This window comes from Hyperolius riggenbachi, chromosome 5 (assembly GCF_040937935.1).
Source record: "Hyperolius riggenbachi isolate aHypRig1 chromosome 5, aHypRig1.pri, whole genome shotgun sequence".
NCBI classification, from domain to species: Eukaryota; Metazoa; Chordata; class Amphibia; order Anura; family Hyperoliidae; genus Hyperolius; species Hyperolius riggenbachi.
The window spans coordinates 97,262,162-97,279,886 of record NC_090650.1 but is presented as its reverse complement, the minus strand read 5'-3'; the positions used below and the strand labels follow the sequence as shown (position 1 = coordinate 97,279,886).

At 45.0% G+C, this 17,725-nt stretch overlaps 1 protein-coding gene across 6 annotated transcripts in view; it reads left to right on the top strand.

Annotated features, from left to right (window-relative positions):
- OSBPL3 (oxysterol binding protein like 3) overlaps positions 1-17,725 on the top strand; it is a 277,877-nt gene that overhangs the window by 159,684 nt on the left and 100,468 nt on the right. For all 6 annotated transcript variants that reach the window (XM_068236035.1, XM_068236040.1, XM_068236038.1 and 3 more), the window contains one exon: positions 6,866-7,033. In XM_068236035.1, the coding sequence (XP_068092136.1) occupies positions 6,866-7,033 (168 nt within the window). The remainder of the gene's footprint in view (positions 1-6,865; positions 7,034-17,725) is intronic.

Here is a 17,725-nt window from a genome sequence, read left to right as displayed (position 1 = left end):
ATGTCATTGAGACCAACGAGATAGTGCTTGGGGCCTGCTGCTGCTCTGGCCGAGGGGCTGCTCCACTGAGTAAACAGGTACATGTAGTACACGCATGGTATAATGCTTGTCCTGTTTAGATGCATTGATATTTACGATATGTACGATTGATGCTTCCTCTTGCAAAAGTCTGCTTTACAATCTCTGACTGCAATCATTATCTGCACGTTTAATTGGTAAGATTGCTGTATACATTGCTGCTAAAATTGTTTAATATAATTTAAGTAGTTCAGCAGTGTTTGTAAATTCCCATATTACATTTGTGAATCCTTGTGTTCCAGCCCAGTCATCACCATTTATTTATTGCAGGGCTGCTTTTGGTAGCCACTCCCATTATCAGCTGAACTGTTTTCCCAATTTCTAATTGAGAATCACTTCCAATTCAACCATGCCTATTTAAGCGCTGAAGCTTGGTCACTTGTGGCCTTGGTCATTTGGTGCAATTTAATTCCTAAGTGACATTATAAAGTGCTTTACAACTTACCAGGAATTCACCCAGGAATTCAAACAGGATTCAACAGCCACAGGACTCTGCTGGAAACAACTACTCTGCATCCAGAACTGCCTCCAATACTGTTGGTAAATGTGCCACTGCTGAATATATGTTGCACTGCCAAGTAGAATCTGCTTCTTTATTTACACAGGTTTTCTTGCACTAACTGCATACTCATATAAACTGTTTAGAGGTTGGAAATTTCCTGGTTATAATCAGAGGCACTTACCATGTTTACTGCACTTTTTCTTATGTTCTGCCTGTCTGCAAATATCTACAAGTTGCATTGCAATATGCATCCTCCCAGTGTACCACACTCCATATTCATTTCACCTGCTCTGCTTTTCTCACCTTACTCAGCTTCTCATGAACTGTTAGCTGTCCTGAAATCTCTCTCTCCCTCCAGCAGCTCAAAAACCTCACAAACATTTAAATCCCATTCACATTTGCTTACTCTTTCCCTCCTGCTCTTACTTGCAGCTGGTGATATATCACATAATCCCGGGCCACAGCCTGCTGCCAGACAAGCATCCCCTGCTGACCCGCTTCACACACTTCACAGCCGTCTGTCCACAAATAACCTCAACATCCATCCTCGCCCCAACCTTATTTCCATCCATCCCACCCACAAAAACATGCTTCCCCTACCCTGCGGTCTCTGGAATGCCAGATCTGTCCGCAATAAACTTACAGCAGTCCACGACCTCTTCCTCTCCAAATCCTTCACCTTCCTCGCACTCACTGAGACATGGCTCACCCGTTCTGACTCTGCCGCAGAGGCTGCCCTCTCCTACGGGGGGCTTCACCTCAGTCACACCCCCAGACCAGTCAACAGGCCAGGTGGAGGGGTGGGTCTGCTCCTCTCCCCATCCTGCACATTTTGTGTCCTCACTCCACCTCCCTCTTTACAATTCACATAATTCGAGGTCCACACTATCCGCCTCTACAATCCCCTCCCAGCCATTGTTGAGGTCTTATACCGCTCTCCGTCGAGCTCCAAACCACAATTTCTCGACAACTTTGCCTCCTGGCTCCCACACATCCTCTCCTCTGACCTCCCCACCATCATCCTCAGGGATTTCAATATTCCCATTGATGAACCCAACGACTGTCATGACCCAGCTACTCACCATAGCCAACTCACTTGGCCTAGTACAACACACCAACACCCCCACCCACACTGCAGGTCACACTCTCAACTTTATATTCACTAAATCCACCACCATTACAGACCTTGACATTGCACCCTTCCCACCCTCAGACCATCACCTTCTCACCTTAAACCTCCTCACAGAAGGCACCTCCAAAGTACCCGCCCACCCACCTGGTCGTTGGCAGCGAGACCTATGCAAGCTCAACCCTAGTGTCCTTGCTGACCCCCTCCATGCCCTCTCCTCCACTCTCCCCACCCTAACCTGTCCTAATCTTGCTGCAGCTCAGTATCGCCAAACTCTCTCATCAGCCCTAGAGAAAGCTACTCCCCCAATATTCCGCCACAACCGCGCCCCTAACCCCCAGCCCTGGCGCACTACCCACACTTGCAATCTCCAGAGGGTAACATGCGCCACTTAACGAAAATGGAGGAAGACTCGACTTAACCAGGATTTCCTACAGTACAAGACTAACCTGCTGCAGTTCCACACTGCCCTTACTGATGCGAAGCAGGAATACTTTACCAAGCTCATTCTTCCCTCTCTGCCACAGATTTAGCAACCCACTTCACCAACAAAATTGTCTCCATCCGTCAGGAAATATCCAATCTTCACCTCCCACCCCCTCCCATCCAGCTCCTCCACCACCCTATTCTCCTCTCTCCTCCTTCACACCCACTACCACTGAGGAAATCAACCACCTACTGCAGACTTCCCATACCACTACCTACCCCCTTGACCCCATCCCTTCTGATTTACTCCAGCCTCACTTCACGGATTTGGCCCCAGTCCTCACTACCTTCAGTTAACCTCTCCCTAGCCACAGGCACCTTCCCCTCAGACTTCAAGCAGGCCACTGTACCACCCCTACTCAAAAAACCCTCTTTCGACACCTCACTACCCTCCAACTACCTCCCTATCTCCCTCCTCCCCTTAGCCTCAAAACTCCTTGAGCGTCTGTTTCACAAACGCCTGACCCAGTACCTCAATGCCAACTCCCTGCTATACCCACTGCAATCTGGATTGCAATGACCTTGCCCTAGCTAAAGCTGAAGGTAAATACTCCATTCTCCTCCTCCTTGACCTTTCAACAGCTTTTGACACAGTAGATCATCCCCTTCTTCTCCAGTCCCTCCAGTCCATGGGCATTCACGACCTCGCCCCGACCTGGCTGTCATCCTACCTCTCCAACCGCTCCTTCATGACCTCCTTCAATGAGTCCTCATCCACCCCTAACCACCAAAGCTTGGTCCTTGGCACCCTACTGTTCTCCCTATACACATCCTCCATTGGCAAGGTTATCTTCTCCATGGGTTTTAACTATCATCTGTATGCAGATGACACCCAGATCTACCTCCACACCCCTGACATATCCACCACTACCATGGACAAGGTCTCCTCCTGCCTATCAGCCATCTCCTCCTGGATGTCCGCTAGGTTCCTGAAACTAAATCTAGACAAAACGGAATTTGATCTTCCCACCCCGGCCCTCCCTGAACCTCCCAGATGTGCATGTCACTGTCAACCACACTACCATTCACCCTGAGCGCCGCACTCTCCTTCACTCCTCACATTCAAAACCTCACAAAGTCCTGCAACTTCCACCTTTGTAACATTTGCAAGATCCGCCCTTTCCTGACCTCTGCCACCACCAAACTCCTCATCCATGCCCTCATAATTTCCCACCTCGTCTACTGCAATGCCCTTCTGTCTGGTCTCCCTATGACCCAAACAGCCCCACTGCAGTCCATCATGAATGCGGCAGCCAGAATTATCCACTCCTCCCATCGCTCCACCACGGCAGCTCCACTCCGCGAATCCCTCTACTGGCTTCCTATCCAGTCCAGATTCAGATTCAAGATACTGTGTCTGACCTACAAATATATCCACAAAACCTGTCCAGCCTACATTTCCAATCTTACACAGAGGTACACACCTAGCCGCACATTCCGCTCCTCCAATGAACTGACCGCCCCCCGCATCACCCAGTCCCATGCACGCCTCCAGGACTTCTCAAGAGCTGCTCCAACACTATGGAACTCCCTACCTTCACCCATTAGGGCAGCCTCCTCCTTCAACATCTTCAAGAAGGCCTTCAAAACTCACCTTTTCACTCTGGCCTACCCCCCCTTACAAGTGCTCTAAACCCGCAGCTGAACTCTGGTCCCCTACCTTTCATGTCCCCACCTCTCCCTCTAGATTGTAAGCCTTTGGGCAGGGTCCTCCTCCTTTTGTGTCCTACCTGATCATGCACCTCCATCACTGTGCACCCATGTTATGCATCTGAGTGAACCTAACTTGCCTAATCTCCATGCTCCATCCAGTGACTGACTAAACATTACCTTGTACTCATACTGTGCTGCGTGATCTGGTTTTCTTGTATTCCTGTATTGTCATATTGCTGTATGTCACCCCTAAATATTGTCTGTAACCTAAACTAATGTCCAGCGCTGCGTAATATATTGGCGCTTTATAAATATAATAAATATAAAGCAATGTTTGTTCACTTTGTTTGGTGGGAATGACATCACTATTGGGTAACAAGTAGGTGGGGCACTGCGGATTACTGTTGTATTTATGAAGCATTGTTGTGCACTGCATTGTATTCCATTGTATGAATATTATTGTATTTTATTATTTCCAGAGATCAATATGTGTGCAACTGAAAGTCATTCCAAAATTCCAATCAATTAGTGTAGATGGTGGGGGCAGCAGGATATTAGTGTAGCTGGGCTCGAGGGCAGCAGGGGTTAATGCAGCTGCAGGGGTTAGCGTAGCTTGGTGGTGGGCAGCAGGGGTTAGTGTAGCTGTAGGAATAAGTGTAGTTGGGGGGAGGGGGGCAGCAGAGGTTAGTGTAGCTGATGGGGTTAGTGTAGGGGGGGAGCAGGGGTTAGTATAACTGCAGGGATAAGTGTAGCTGGGGGAGGGCAGCAGGGATTAGTGTAGCTGCAGGGGTTACGTAGCTGGGGGGAGGGCAGCAGGGCTTAGTGTAGCTGTAGGAATAAGTGTAGCTGAGCAGAGGGGGGCAGCAGAGGTTAGTGTAGCTGATCGGGTTAGTGTAGGGGCGGGGGGCAGGGGTTAGTATAACTGCAGGGATAAGTGTAGCTGGGGTAGAGGGGAGCAGGGGTTAATGCAGTTGCAGGGGTTACGTAGCTGGGGGGAGGGCAGCAGGGCTTAGTGGTAGCTGTAGGAATAAGTGTAGCTGAGCGGAGGGGGGCAGCAGAGGTTAGTGTAGCTGATAAGGTTAGTGTAGGGGGGGAGCAGGGGTTAGTATAACTGCAGGGATAAGTGTAGCTGGGGGAGGGCAGCAGGGATTAGTGTAGCTGCAGGGGTTACGTAGCTGGGGGGAGGGCAGCAGGGCTTAGTGTAGCTGTAGGAATAAGTGTAGCTGAGCGGAGGGGGGCAGCAGAGGTTAGTGTAGCTAATGGGGTTAGTGTAGGGAGGGGAGCAGGGGTTAGTATAACGGCAGGGATAAGTGTAGATGGGGGAGGGCAGTAGGGATTAGTGTAGCTGCAGGGGGTACGTAGCTGGGGGGAGGGCAGCAGGGCTTAGTGTAGCTTAGACAGAGAACGCTTGGAGAAGAGTCCACAAGATGCCCCTGCCCCATGGAGGCATCAGGTTTAGTATATATTTTCCCCTGGTTTTTGTCCTCTAAACCTAGATGCGTCTTATTGTTTAGTCATATAGGTTGCTGACTGAAGCTGTTCAAAAGCAGAAACACAAGTGCTTTTTATGGTGAGGATTAGGTAACCTTTAATCAAACCTATCCCGTGGAATATTGTACTGGCAGCACATTTAGTTGGCATAGGCCGTGCAGTAGCGGTGCACATAAACACGTTCGTGGTTGATTTAATTGGCTGCTGTCATGAGACAAACATTAATATCTTACGCATGAGTCCAAGCAGGTGAGAAAATAATAATTTAGCCTGTGGTTTTTGTTTAACAGATCCAACCAGAAGGCTTTAAATAGCGCAAAACCGTGCCTTTTCTCTTAGATCTGGCTTGTCTGATATGTGTTTAGCTCTAGCTCTGTGCAGAAATGTTGAAAAGACTTTTGTATGCCTTGTTATGGTTGTGAACCATCACCAGTGTATAATGTGGTCTTAAAAGACAGAGATACGCAATCTAAATCACAGTTGTATGATCTTACCAAATCTAGTAGTAGAAGGGTGAACTGGGTAAATATACTTTGAATGGTTACCTAAGGTAGTTTCTGATACTACATAGAAAGTGGTAAGATTGAGCAGTGAAGATGATATCATCAATGGGCACCTTCTCAAGGCTTAACAAACTTCCTGGAATGCCAGGTTTCAGCCACTGGGTGCATCTGGGCTGGTGACAACCTACAGCACATAGGACAAGGATGTTAGCCAGAAGCATGAATGAGGAAAGGTAGACAGACAGTGACATGTTTAGGCTACAGGAAAGGCCTGGGGGTAGACAGAACACAGTTGGCTAGGTAGTCAAGGCCGTCGTTAAAATATTAGGATACAGGAACAGAGTTCACTTTCAAGACCTTATGGACATTTTGTTTGGCTGACTTGCTTTAGATTTACTTAAAGGGGAACTGAAATGAGAGGTACAGTATACGAAGGCTGCCATATTTATTTCCTTTTAATCAATCCCAGTTGCCTGGCAGCCGTGCTGTTCTATTTCACTGTAGTAGTGTCTGAATAACCCCAGAAACAAGCATGCAGCTAGTCTTGTCAGATCTGATAATAATGTCAGAAACACCTGATCTGCTGCATGCTTGTTCAGGGGCCATGGCTAAGAGTATTAGAGGCAGAGGATCAGCAGGAGAGCCAGGCAACTGGTATTGCTTAGATGGAAATAAATATGGCAGCCTCCATATCCCTCTCTCTTCAGTTGTCCTTTAACAGCATTTCAGTGGGATTGAGGTTTTTTTGCCATTTATGCAGAAATCAAGGAACTTCTTAGGGCTCTACAGACTTTTTGTTGCAGAACTGAATGGTCTCGCTTTTCTCCGTCTGCTTTTCTGCAGCAAGCCTGCCTTCTGAATTACTGCTTTTGCTACTGAATTACTTTATTAAAACACCTACCCTGTATTTTGTAATAGAAAGAGGCTATAGTTTGCCCTCAAAATACACAGGTGATGATCTGCAGATGAAAATTAAACTGTTCCAAATGTAATTGCTAAATGTATTGTTATGATGTTCTACAGGTGAAATCTCCAGAGGTTTTTGAGGAGTGGGTAGCAAAGCTGCGGGACCACCGGCTGTACCGGCAGAATGAAATATCTGTATTTCCGCGTAACCTGAACACCCAATTCTTCCCATTACTGTCCACCACGGAGTCTGCTTCCAGCTTCGATCCTATCTCTCCTCCACAGGTAACTAGGCAGTCCTGTTATCCTAGGTTGTTTCCATCTTGAAGTAAAGAGGCGTATAATAAAGAGAAAACTGCAGTAACTGTGGAATGTCTCATTAAAGTGTAACTCTAACCAAAGCTGGCTACCTCAAAACCAATATGAAGGGCAGTAACTGGTAAGATTCTAGCGTTTTTGTAGCAAACATGAACATTGATGCAGTGTGTGTTACCCAGTGGTGGGCCGAAATTTCGCATACCTTATATACTCGCATATAAGCCGACCCCCCAACTTTTACCTGAAAAACCAGGACAAAATGATTGACCCCCATATAAGCCTGGGGGTAGGAAATGCTGGATTGGTGCAGGCCGCGTGATCCCCCCAGTGTGTCCCAGTATAGCTAGTATAGTGCCCAGTATGGGTAGGTAGTGCCCCAGTATTGCTAGTATAGTGCACAGTATAGCTAGTATAGTGCACAGTATAGCTAGTATAGTGCACAGTATAGCTAGTATAGTGCACAATATAGCTAGTATAGTGCACAGTATAGCTAGTATAGTGCCCTGTATAGGTAAGTAGTGTCCAGTATAGCTAGTATAGTGCCCAGTATGGGTAGGTAGTGCCCCAGTATAGCTAGTAAAGTGCACAGTATAGCTAGTATAGTGCCCAGTATGGGTAGGTAGTGCCCCAGTATTGCTAGTATAGTGCACAGTATAGCTAGTATAGTGCACAGTATAGCTAGTATAGTGCACAATATAGCTAGTATAGTGCACAGTATAGCTAGTATAGTGCCCTGTATAGGTAAGTAGTGTCCAGTATAGCTAGTATAGTGCCCAGTATGGGTAGGTAGTGCCCCAGTATAGCTAGTAAAGTGCACAGTATAGCTAGTATAGTGCCCAGTATAGCTAGTATAGTGCCCAGTATAGCTAGTAGTATAATGCCCAGTATGGGTAGGTAGTGCCCTAGTATAGTGCCCAGGATAGCTAGTATAGTGCACAGTATAGCTAGTAAAGTGCCCAGTATTGGTAGGTAGTGCCACAGTATAGCTAGTATAGTGCCCAGTATAGCTGGTATAGTGCCCAGTATGGGTAGGTAGTGCCCCAGTATAGCTAGTATAGTGCCCAGTATAGCTAGTATAGTGCCCAGTATAGCTAGTAAAGTGCCCCAGTATAGCTAGTATAGTGCCCAGTATAGGTAGGTAGTGTCCAGTATAGCTAGTATAGTGCCCAGTATAGCTAGTAAAGTGCCCCATTATAGCTAGTATAGTGCCCAGTATAGGTAGGTAGTGTCCAGTATAGCGCCTCCCCGCTCCCCCAGCGGCCGCTGCTGCTATTATCTGCTCAGCCAGCGGCCGCTTCCTCTAATCTGGGTTCTCCTCCATGCGTATAAGTGTTTCACAGCAGCGCTCCCGGCACTGCTGCTTTGACGAGGCAGGAAAGAGCGTGGCTTCCTTTAGTGGTGATGTGTATCGCTGTTACCAGGGGAACCGCTCTTTCCTGACTCCTGCCTCGTCACAGCAGCAGCGCCGGGCGCGCTGCTGTGAAACACTTATGGAGAGGGGAACCCGGATTAGAGGAAGCGGCCGCTGGCTGAGCAGGTAATAGCAGCGGCGGCCGCGGGGAGGGTTTGGGGAGGCCGCGGACCACCAACCACCACCCACCACAGACCAAGACTCGCATACAAGCCGACCCCCCAACTTTTAGGGGTCAAAAAGTCTGCTTGTATGCGAGTATATACTGTATGCGAATGTTCACATCGAAATTCACAATTACGCATCGTAATGCGAAAATTGTAATTCATTTAGTATGTAATAGTAGTATTTTATAAATTTCGTATTTTTGCGTAATTTTCACAAAATTTCACAATTTTTTGCTGAATTTAGACGTTAATAGCAAAGCCCCCATACATGCTATTGCTACCAAAATTGCTGCATATGTTAAGCAGAATAGTGGGTAAAGGTCACAAAAATAATTTTTCAAAAAGACCTTGTAGTTTTTGAGAAACTCTATTTTGAAAATGCAAAAAAAAAATAGTTTTTAAACTGTCATTTTTCTAAGTTTAAAAACCATTTTTACTTGCATTTTTAAAATTGAATTTTTTTTAAAAAAAACTATGAGGTCTTTTGAAAAATTATTTTTTTGACCCATTATTCTCCTTAACATGTGTAGCAATTTTGGTGTCAATAGCATGTATGGGGGTCGGCAAGAATTTACGTGAAATTTCGCAAAATTTTGTGCGAAATTACGAGTGACTACACAAAATCAATTGAATTTGCAAATTGTAATTACATATAAGCGTAACTGCGAAAATGTATGCGAAATTTAGCGAAATCGTAATTTGTTGATTACGACCACTAGAGTTACTCTCATTTGTAAACAGTACTTACTGCAATCAGAATGATACAACTATGGCCCTGTGTATAACATTTGTTGTAAAACTTTATTCCTGTGTTATGAAAGCCTCCATAATCTGATGAATGAGTTGCTTGTTGGCTCCAGGACACTTCACTCACCTTGCAAAATGGACACATTTTCAAACATAACAAGGCATTATACTTTTCAGTATGGCAATGACCGCTCACACCAGGCTGATAATTAGTTTAAAGAGAAACTCCGACCAAGAATTAAACTTTATGCCAATAAGTAGCTGATACCCCCTTTTACATGAGAAATCTATTCCTTTTCAAAAACAGAAAATCAGGGGGCGCTGTATGACTGATATTGTGGTGAAACCCCTCCCACAAGAAGCTCTGAGTACCGTGGTACTTCTGGCAGTTTCCAGTCTGTGAACCTTGTTGCATTGTGGGAAATAACTGTTTACAGCTATTTCCAACTGCCAAAAAGCCTGCATTAGCTACATCACCTGCCAACAGTAAAAATGTCAGGAAGTTATCAGTGAGAGTTGGGCTTCTTCCCTCAAGCTATAGTGATTCTTAAAGAGACTCTTAACATAAAAAAAAATCCCTCTGGGGGATACTTACCTCTGGAGGAGGAAGCCTCAGGGTCTCAATGAGGCTTCCCCCTCCCCTGTAGGTTCAGGGAATCCAGTGCATCCCAGAATTCTCCCCCAATCCTCCCCCGACAAGCTTGACAAGCTGTGATATATTTACCTTGCCGGGGTCCAGCGCAGGTGCAGTAGTGTAGTGACCTTTCGTTCGGGCTAGGAAAAATAGCCGAGCCAGATTATATCCGCTCTACTGTGGATATAATCTAAAGTCCCCTTTAAAGCTGCTCGTCCTTCGCCCTCTCCCTGGGTGGCTCTGGTCCCCTGTAATTCAACCCGAAAGCCTGGCCAAGTCACGCTTCATGGCGCAATCGGTGCCTGCGCGGTACTACAGCCGCAAGAGCAAGACGGGGGAGCACACCTGAATGGGACCGCGCATGCACGGCGAATCGCGACTCATCCAGGCTTTTAGACTGAATTACTGGGGACTGGAGCTACCCAGGTAGATGGCAAGGGAAGAGCATCCTTAATGGGGCTTAAGGAAGCCCCAGGTAAGGTACACTTTAAGGCCCCGTTTACACTTAATCAGTTGGTACACATTTTTTTTCCTTCTCCATAGCAGTGCATTGTGAAAAAGATTTCAGGTAAAACGCGTTACGTGTGAGCTGCGCTATAGGAAAACATGGGCATTACTTTGAAAATCAGTTGTCCTTTCAGTTATAACTGAGAGCAACTGATTAAGTGTAAACAGACACACAATATACAATTTTCATGCAATCTGACTATACAATATTTATACAATCTTACCAACATCCATGTAGTATAACACTTGGTGATAGATTGTACAGCCAGATTGCATGAAAATTGTATGGTGTGTGGCCACCTTTAGGATTTATAAAGGACAACTGAAGTGAGATGGATATGGAGGCTGCCATATTTATTTACTTTTAAGCCCAATCTACACGATACGATTCTTTATACGATTTGATTACGATTCTATTTACGATCCGATTAAATCCGTCATGTCCGATCAGGATTCGATTCAATTCGATTTGCCATTGTTTTGCAATGGCAAATCGAATTGAATCGAATCCGGATCGGACATGTTGGATTTAATCAGATCGTAAATAGAATCGTAATCGAATCGTATAAAGAATCGTATCGTGTAGATTGGGCTTTAAACAATACCAGTTGCCTGGCAGCCCTGCTGATCTGTCTGACTGCAGTAGTGTCTGAATAACACCAGAAACAAGCATGCAGCTAATCTTGTCAGATCTGACAACAATGTCAGAAACACCTGATCTGCTGCATGCTTGTTCAGGGACAGTGGCTATAAGTATTAGGGCCCATTTCCACTATCGCGAATCCGCATGCATTGTCCGCATGCAGATTCGCATAGCCAATACAAGTGGATGGTCCTGTTTCCACTTGTCAGTAATCCTGAGCGTTTTTCTGTGCGGGAGAAGTCTGCACGGAAGAGCCCTCAGAATTTGCACACCGCTATGCGAATCGCCGCTAATGTATTTAATAGGGAAATCGCATGCGGTTTTGGCATGAGTATTTTACCGCAATTTCGTATAGAAACTAATGTTACATCACACAGGCAGTGACATGGTTAAAATCGCATACATACTAACCTATGCGAAATCGCGGTAAAATACGCATGTGGAATCGCATGCGATTTCGTCAGCGGGGAATTAGCGGCAATTCCGCACCGCACAAGTGGAAACGGGCCCTTAGAGGCAGAGCATCTGCAGGATAGCCAGGCAACTGGTACTGCTTAAAAGTAAAATACATTTGGCAGACTCCATATCTCTGTTGCTTCAGTTGTCCTATGGACATGTTGGAGAGGATTTTTTTTTTTTATAGGGTTTAGATACGCATGGGAATAAAAGACAAGTGTTGACAAAACTTGTGCCACATAGGCGATAAACATTGCCTGAGTGAAACTTATGTAGCAGTTCATAAAAGAGAAAATTGTCGACATACAGACATCAGTAAACGAATATGATGATGTGCAGTTTTTTCTGATTCTGTGTCTGCAGTCTGCTGACCTTGTTTTTTGCTCTTGAATTAAATGAACCATTTTCATAGCTCCCAACTGTCCCTCTTTTGGAGGGACAGTCCCTCTTTGGGAGCCCTGTCCCTCTTTCCTCCTCATTTGTCCCTCTTTCAGGACTTTGTCCCTCTTTCTATGTAAATCTATATATTTCTCTACTAAAAATGTGTTTGTTTGACTCTAAACTTTATTCCCATCCTTTACATTGATATATTTCTTATTTTCACATGTTAATATGAAGGAAAATGAACCAGGATAGAAAGGACCGGTGTGGTTTGAATTATAAAACAGCATTTTTCTTATGAAATCTTTATGGTATGCGTGACTAGGGGTGTGTTAGGGGGCGTGATTAGAGGTGTGGCAGGGGTGTGGCTTAAGTGTCCCTCTTTCTCATCTCAAAAAGTTGGGAGGTATGCATTTTTGTATAGTACCAGTCCTTGCCCTGCCTGTTTGCAGTTTGAACAGCATGATGATGCTGACCCAAGACTCACCCCGCCCACAGGGACTGTTCATAACTTTTTCAGCTAGGTTGCTTTGAATCACATGACCAACTCTGAAGCTGCTTGCAAGGCTATTGGATGATATATTTAGATTAGTGCCAGGCTCTCAGGTAATGTGTATAGTTATAAAGATATATCACACACTGGAAACCTCTGCGTTTCTGTTCTCCTCGGGTGTAAAGGTGGATTTCACATGAAATCCTCTTAATGTGTTGGCCACAGGTTCAGGGGAAAGGTTCTGTATATCCTTTTAATGAGGGGATTCTGTTAGAAATGTCTATAATTATGCACAGGTTTATCTGATCCCCTCACAGGCCAAGGATTAAAGGCTGATGTCAGACTTGTCCTCTTATCTGCGGCTTCCTCTATTCCTCCACTTTAGTGTTATCGTTCCTTGTGAATTGTGATCACGCGTCTTAATGATGGCTTCTATGGTAACATCTCCTTTCACGCATTCATCATTTCCCTTTCTGGCAAAAAGCATCCGCTGAACTTGTTAAGAAGCTTCCAAGCTTCTCCCTCTTTCTCTAACAAGTAAATGAATATACGTCAGTCTGAATAAATCCATAATTTCATGGTAGGCTTTGGCATTAGGCTGTATCGGGGTTGCGTCTATGAAATAAATATGAGGGCAGGCTGATGACAGCTGTGGAACACATGGATTTGTTATACAGTGAAACATTGGATTAAGAGTAACTTGGTTTGAGAGCGCCTTGCAAGACAAACATTTTAATGAGATTTCAACTTGATAAACAAGTGATGTCTTGATGTACAAGCACAGAACATTTACACGCCTCACATCATCACAACTAAGACGATGGTTCTTCTCACTTTGATGTTATAGGCTTGTACTTAATTGTACTTAAACTAAACCTGAGATTAATCGATATAAAAGTTTTATACATACCTGGGGATTCCTCCAGCCCCCTCCGCACCAATCACTCCCATGCCGCCGGTGTCCTCCTCCCGGTAGAACCCCTATTAACTTAGTCGGGGTGGACTGCGCATGCGCAGCCCTGTGCGTGCATCCTACCGCGCTCCCGTGGCTGGGAGCGATCTGCACCTGTGCAGCACTACTGCGCAGGCGCAGAAGGCTCCCAGCTACGGGAGCGAGACGGGGGCATGCACAGCCGCACAGTGCATGCGCCGGCTGGCCCTCGAATGGCCAAACTTACAGGGCTTTTACCTGGAGGAGTAGGTCTTCAGTGCCCCGTCGTTCCTGTGCCGTTCTTGGTTGAAATTATTCAACCTACTAGGTTGAATAGCTCTTGGGCAGCCTTCGGAACTACTTGTGTAACCAAATAGTTCTGAAAAGAAAAGCATCCATACTGCATTCTACTTTCTACTTAGGTACCCTATGTATTAAACCAGATTTGCTCTAAGCTGCAATACAACTGGTTAACTACTGACACATTCAAATTGTTGGCCAACTGGCTGGAGAGAATGCTTCAAACGTTTACAGCTGATAATTCTGGAATGTCACAAAGGTCTAGTTTAATATTTTTTTTTCTCAAAATAAGTTGAAAATGTAACTTAAGTATGCTATATAGTTTTATTACCTACTAGTAATTCTTCAATTGCTAGTTACGTAAAATACCTGACTCTGGCCTTCTACTTCGGTATGTATCTAACCTGCAATGAGCGGCCTCACTTCAGTATCCCTTTAGAGGACAACAGCATTATTGTTGGTACAGCAGAGGATGTGATAATTGTTAAAGCAGTAGGATTAGCCATACGATGCCAGGGGGAAAAAAACACATATATAAGTAGATAATACTTGATCTACTTACATAACGCATGTATTATACTGTCCACGTTTTGATTTCAGTAAATGTTCTATAGTAAATTATGAGAATTCTGTTCCTGGTGGGGGCCATGTCTTTTGCCCACAGTTAAGGCTAACTCGTGACGTCATTTCTGCCCTTTATTTTTTTTCTTGTCTCCTCCAATAGCTGAGTCGCCTCAGCCTTGCTTGTAAACACAAGTGAGTAGGGGATTAGGTTTCAGATAAAAAGCTGGCAGGGAAATAAAAGGAAGAGGAGGAATAGATTATAGATAAAAAGAACCCCCAGCATGCAATTCTTTGGCACGACTACTAAAGGACCAGTGTTCCTTAAGTATGTGATAACTCCAAATCATAACAGCAGAAAGTTATGAAAGATTTGAATGCAGGCTTAGCATCTTTATCACTTAATACACTCAGACCAGTTGCTGTTGAAATTATATTTTTATGGTGACTATACCGCTTTAATGGAAACCTGAAGTGAGTGGAATACCGTGGCTGCCATCTTCTGTCCCTTATAAACAATGCCAGCTGACTGGCTGTCATGATGCGCTTTAGGCTGTAGTCACACACCTACAACAGGCTTGCAGCCGCCCAGCCAGTGGAGTCAGACCAGAGTTAAAACATCTGATCTGTATGCTCATTCTGGGCCAGTGACTGAAAGTATTAAAGGCAGAGTATCAGCACAGAAGTCAGGCAACTGGCATTGTTGGGCTGTGGAGTTAGTACAAAAATCATCCAACTCCGACTCCTCATTTTGTGAAACCGACTCCAGGTACCCAAAATGGCTCAGATTCCTCGACTATGACTCTTTATCTAATACTTACCAGGGCTGTGGATTTGAAACAAAAATCATCCGACTCCGACTCTTCAGTTTATGAAAGGGTGGGGCGGGGGGGGGGGGGGGGGGAATTAAGCTTTGTGTTTTCATTGAGGAAATGCATTGCAATTGCTCAAAAACTGCTGAATGCAGTGCGTTTGCGATGGTACACATAGCGCAGTTCTGCAGTGAGAGTGTTAATATAGGGTTTTAGCATTTATAGCATTTATTTCAAAAAATGTATATAGTTGAATTGGTAATTATTTATTTTTGGATAGTTATACAAATACTTTAAATTAGAAGAACTTCATTTTTGTTTTGTTGTGCAAGTACCAAACGGGCGGTTCTCTTTACTTTTGCCACTTTGTGTTGTATCCTCTTACTTAATTAGTATAGTTTTTTTTACTGGTCATTTCTGAACTGATGGACTTAAAATACTTACCTACGACAGTACAAATCGTTGTACAGTTTTACTATGTACTGCATATAGAAAGTTAACAGAAGAGGCCACTGATATCAGGAGATATCTGTATACATGTAGACCAGCACATCTAAAAGTTTCAGTATTTTATAATTTTTGTAAAGCGGTAAGTTTATTAGTTTTTTCAAAAAGTTTTTTTCTATACAACAATGTAACTTACAAAACATTAAAACATAACCTATAGCAAGACTAACCATGGCACTATGAAGAAGGCGGCATGAAGAGAGAGAAAAAGGAAAAGAGAAAGAGGAATACCCTGTTGGGGATCCCTGAAGAGGAAAGTAAAGAGGAAATTAAAGCATTATCATATACATAGTATATAGCACATTACAATCATCATGTAATACTAGAAGTACTACATTTTCAGAGAGTTCCTAGGCTATTACTGAGGCAGCAGGCATGTTGAAGAACAGCCAAGGCTTAACCCTGTAAGATTGAGTTGCGTCATTAGGTTATGATGCATCATTATTTTTTTTTAAAATATACTGCATAGGTTTATAGAAGTAGTCCAGCCACGCATCAGGAGTCACCAACTATGAGAATCGTTAAGTCAAGAATCCATTTATCTATCAGCATTGGCCTACATCAGGATGAATGATATGAAAATATTGTAAGCATTAATTCATCAAAGTATACATGTAGGTAAATTAATATTTGCGAGAGAATTTGAGTATAGAGCACAGCTGTAAATATTTTAAGTATATTAAACGTCCACCATTACAGTTTTGCAATACTTATCGCACCAGCCAGACCAGATATTATCAAATTTATTAGGGCAGTTCCGACTTTTATATGTTGATTTACATAATGGTAGTCAAAAGTGGTAGGGGTGATGCAGCACCCTATAGGAAAAGACACAGGAGACAAAACGGGAGCCCAGTAGTGCAATATGTTTATAACACCAATATAATGAGAGGAATAAAGGCACTACTCACAAAGGAGGGTTGCTGGGGGCAACCAACCACAGGAAGCAGGTGGAGACAATAAACCCGACTCCACTCGGGGTGGTCCTGGCCAGGACCAGATGAACGGTCGCCCTCTTAGTGGAAAAAAGGATGAGACCACCACTGTGGGAACCCACTGGTGGCGTATCACCACCCCTCGAACAGAGTCTGTTCGGGGGTATACTAAGCACAAACAGAGGAAAGAGGCGCCCTGGGATAATAAAAGCGTTTAAAAACGGCTAAAAACAGTAGATAATTTGAGGTAGCTTACCTCAATGACGAAATCTCTGCAAAGTATTACAAAAGATTTTTATTAGCACAAGCGGCAACGCGTTTCACGGGTCACAGCCCGCTTCATCAGGCCAATTGCAGTGCCAAATGAATAAATTCCTCAAGCATAGGGAGCCTCCAGGCAGACATGCTGTGTGGAGGGACTGGGAGCGACTTAGTCTTCTTGGGGCAGGCCAGGCAGCCAGTCACACGGCGTGCAGGCAGAGATGCTGTGTGTGCGGGGACTGACTTAGTCTTGGGGCGGGCAGCAGCCCTCCGGGATCCATGCCTCATTCATTTTGATAAAGGTGAGGTACTTAACACTTTTGTGACTTAGGCGACTTCTCTTCTCTGTGACAATGCCTCCAGCTGCGCTGAAGGTCCTTTCTGACAGGACGCTTGCGGCAGGGCAGGAGAGAAGTTGGATGGCAAATTGGGACAGTTCTGGCCACAGGTCAAGCCTGCGCACCCAGTAGTTCAAGGGTTCCTCATCGCTGTTCACAGCAGTGTCTACATCCACACTTAAGGCCAGGTAGTCGGCTATCTGCCGTTCCAGGCGTTGGTGGAGGGTGGACCCGGAAGGGCTACGGCGAGGCGTTGGACTAAAGAACGTCCGCATGTCCGACATCACCATGAGATCGCTGGAGCGTCCTGTCTTTGACTGCGTGGACACGGGAGGAGGATTAGTGGCAGTGGTACCTTGCTGGCGTTGTGCCGTCACATCACCCTTAAAGGCATTGTAAAGCATAGTTGACAGCTGGTTCTGCATGTGCTGCATCCTTTCCACCTTCCGGTGAGTTGGTAACAGGTCCGCCACTTTGTGCCTGTACCGAGGGTCTAGTAGTGTGGCCACCCAGTACAGCTCATTCCCCTTGAGGTTTTTTATACGGGGGTCCCTCAACAGGCAGGACAGCATAAA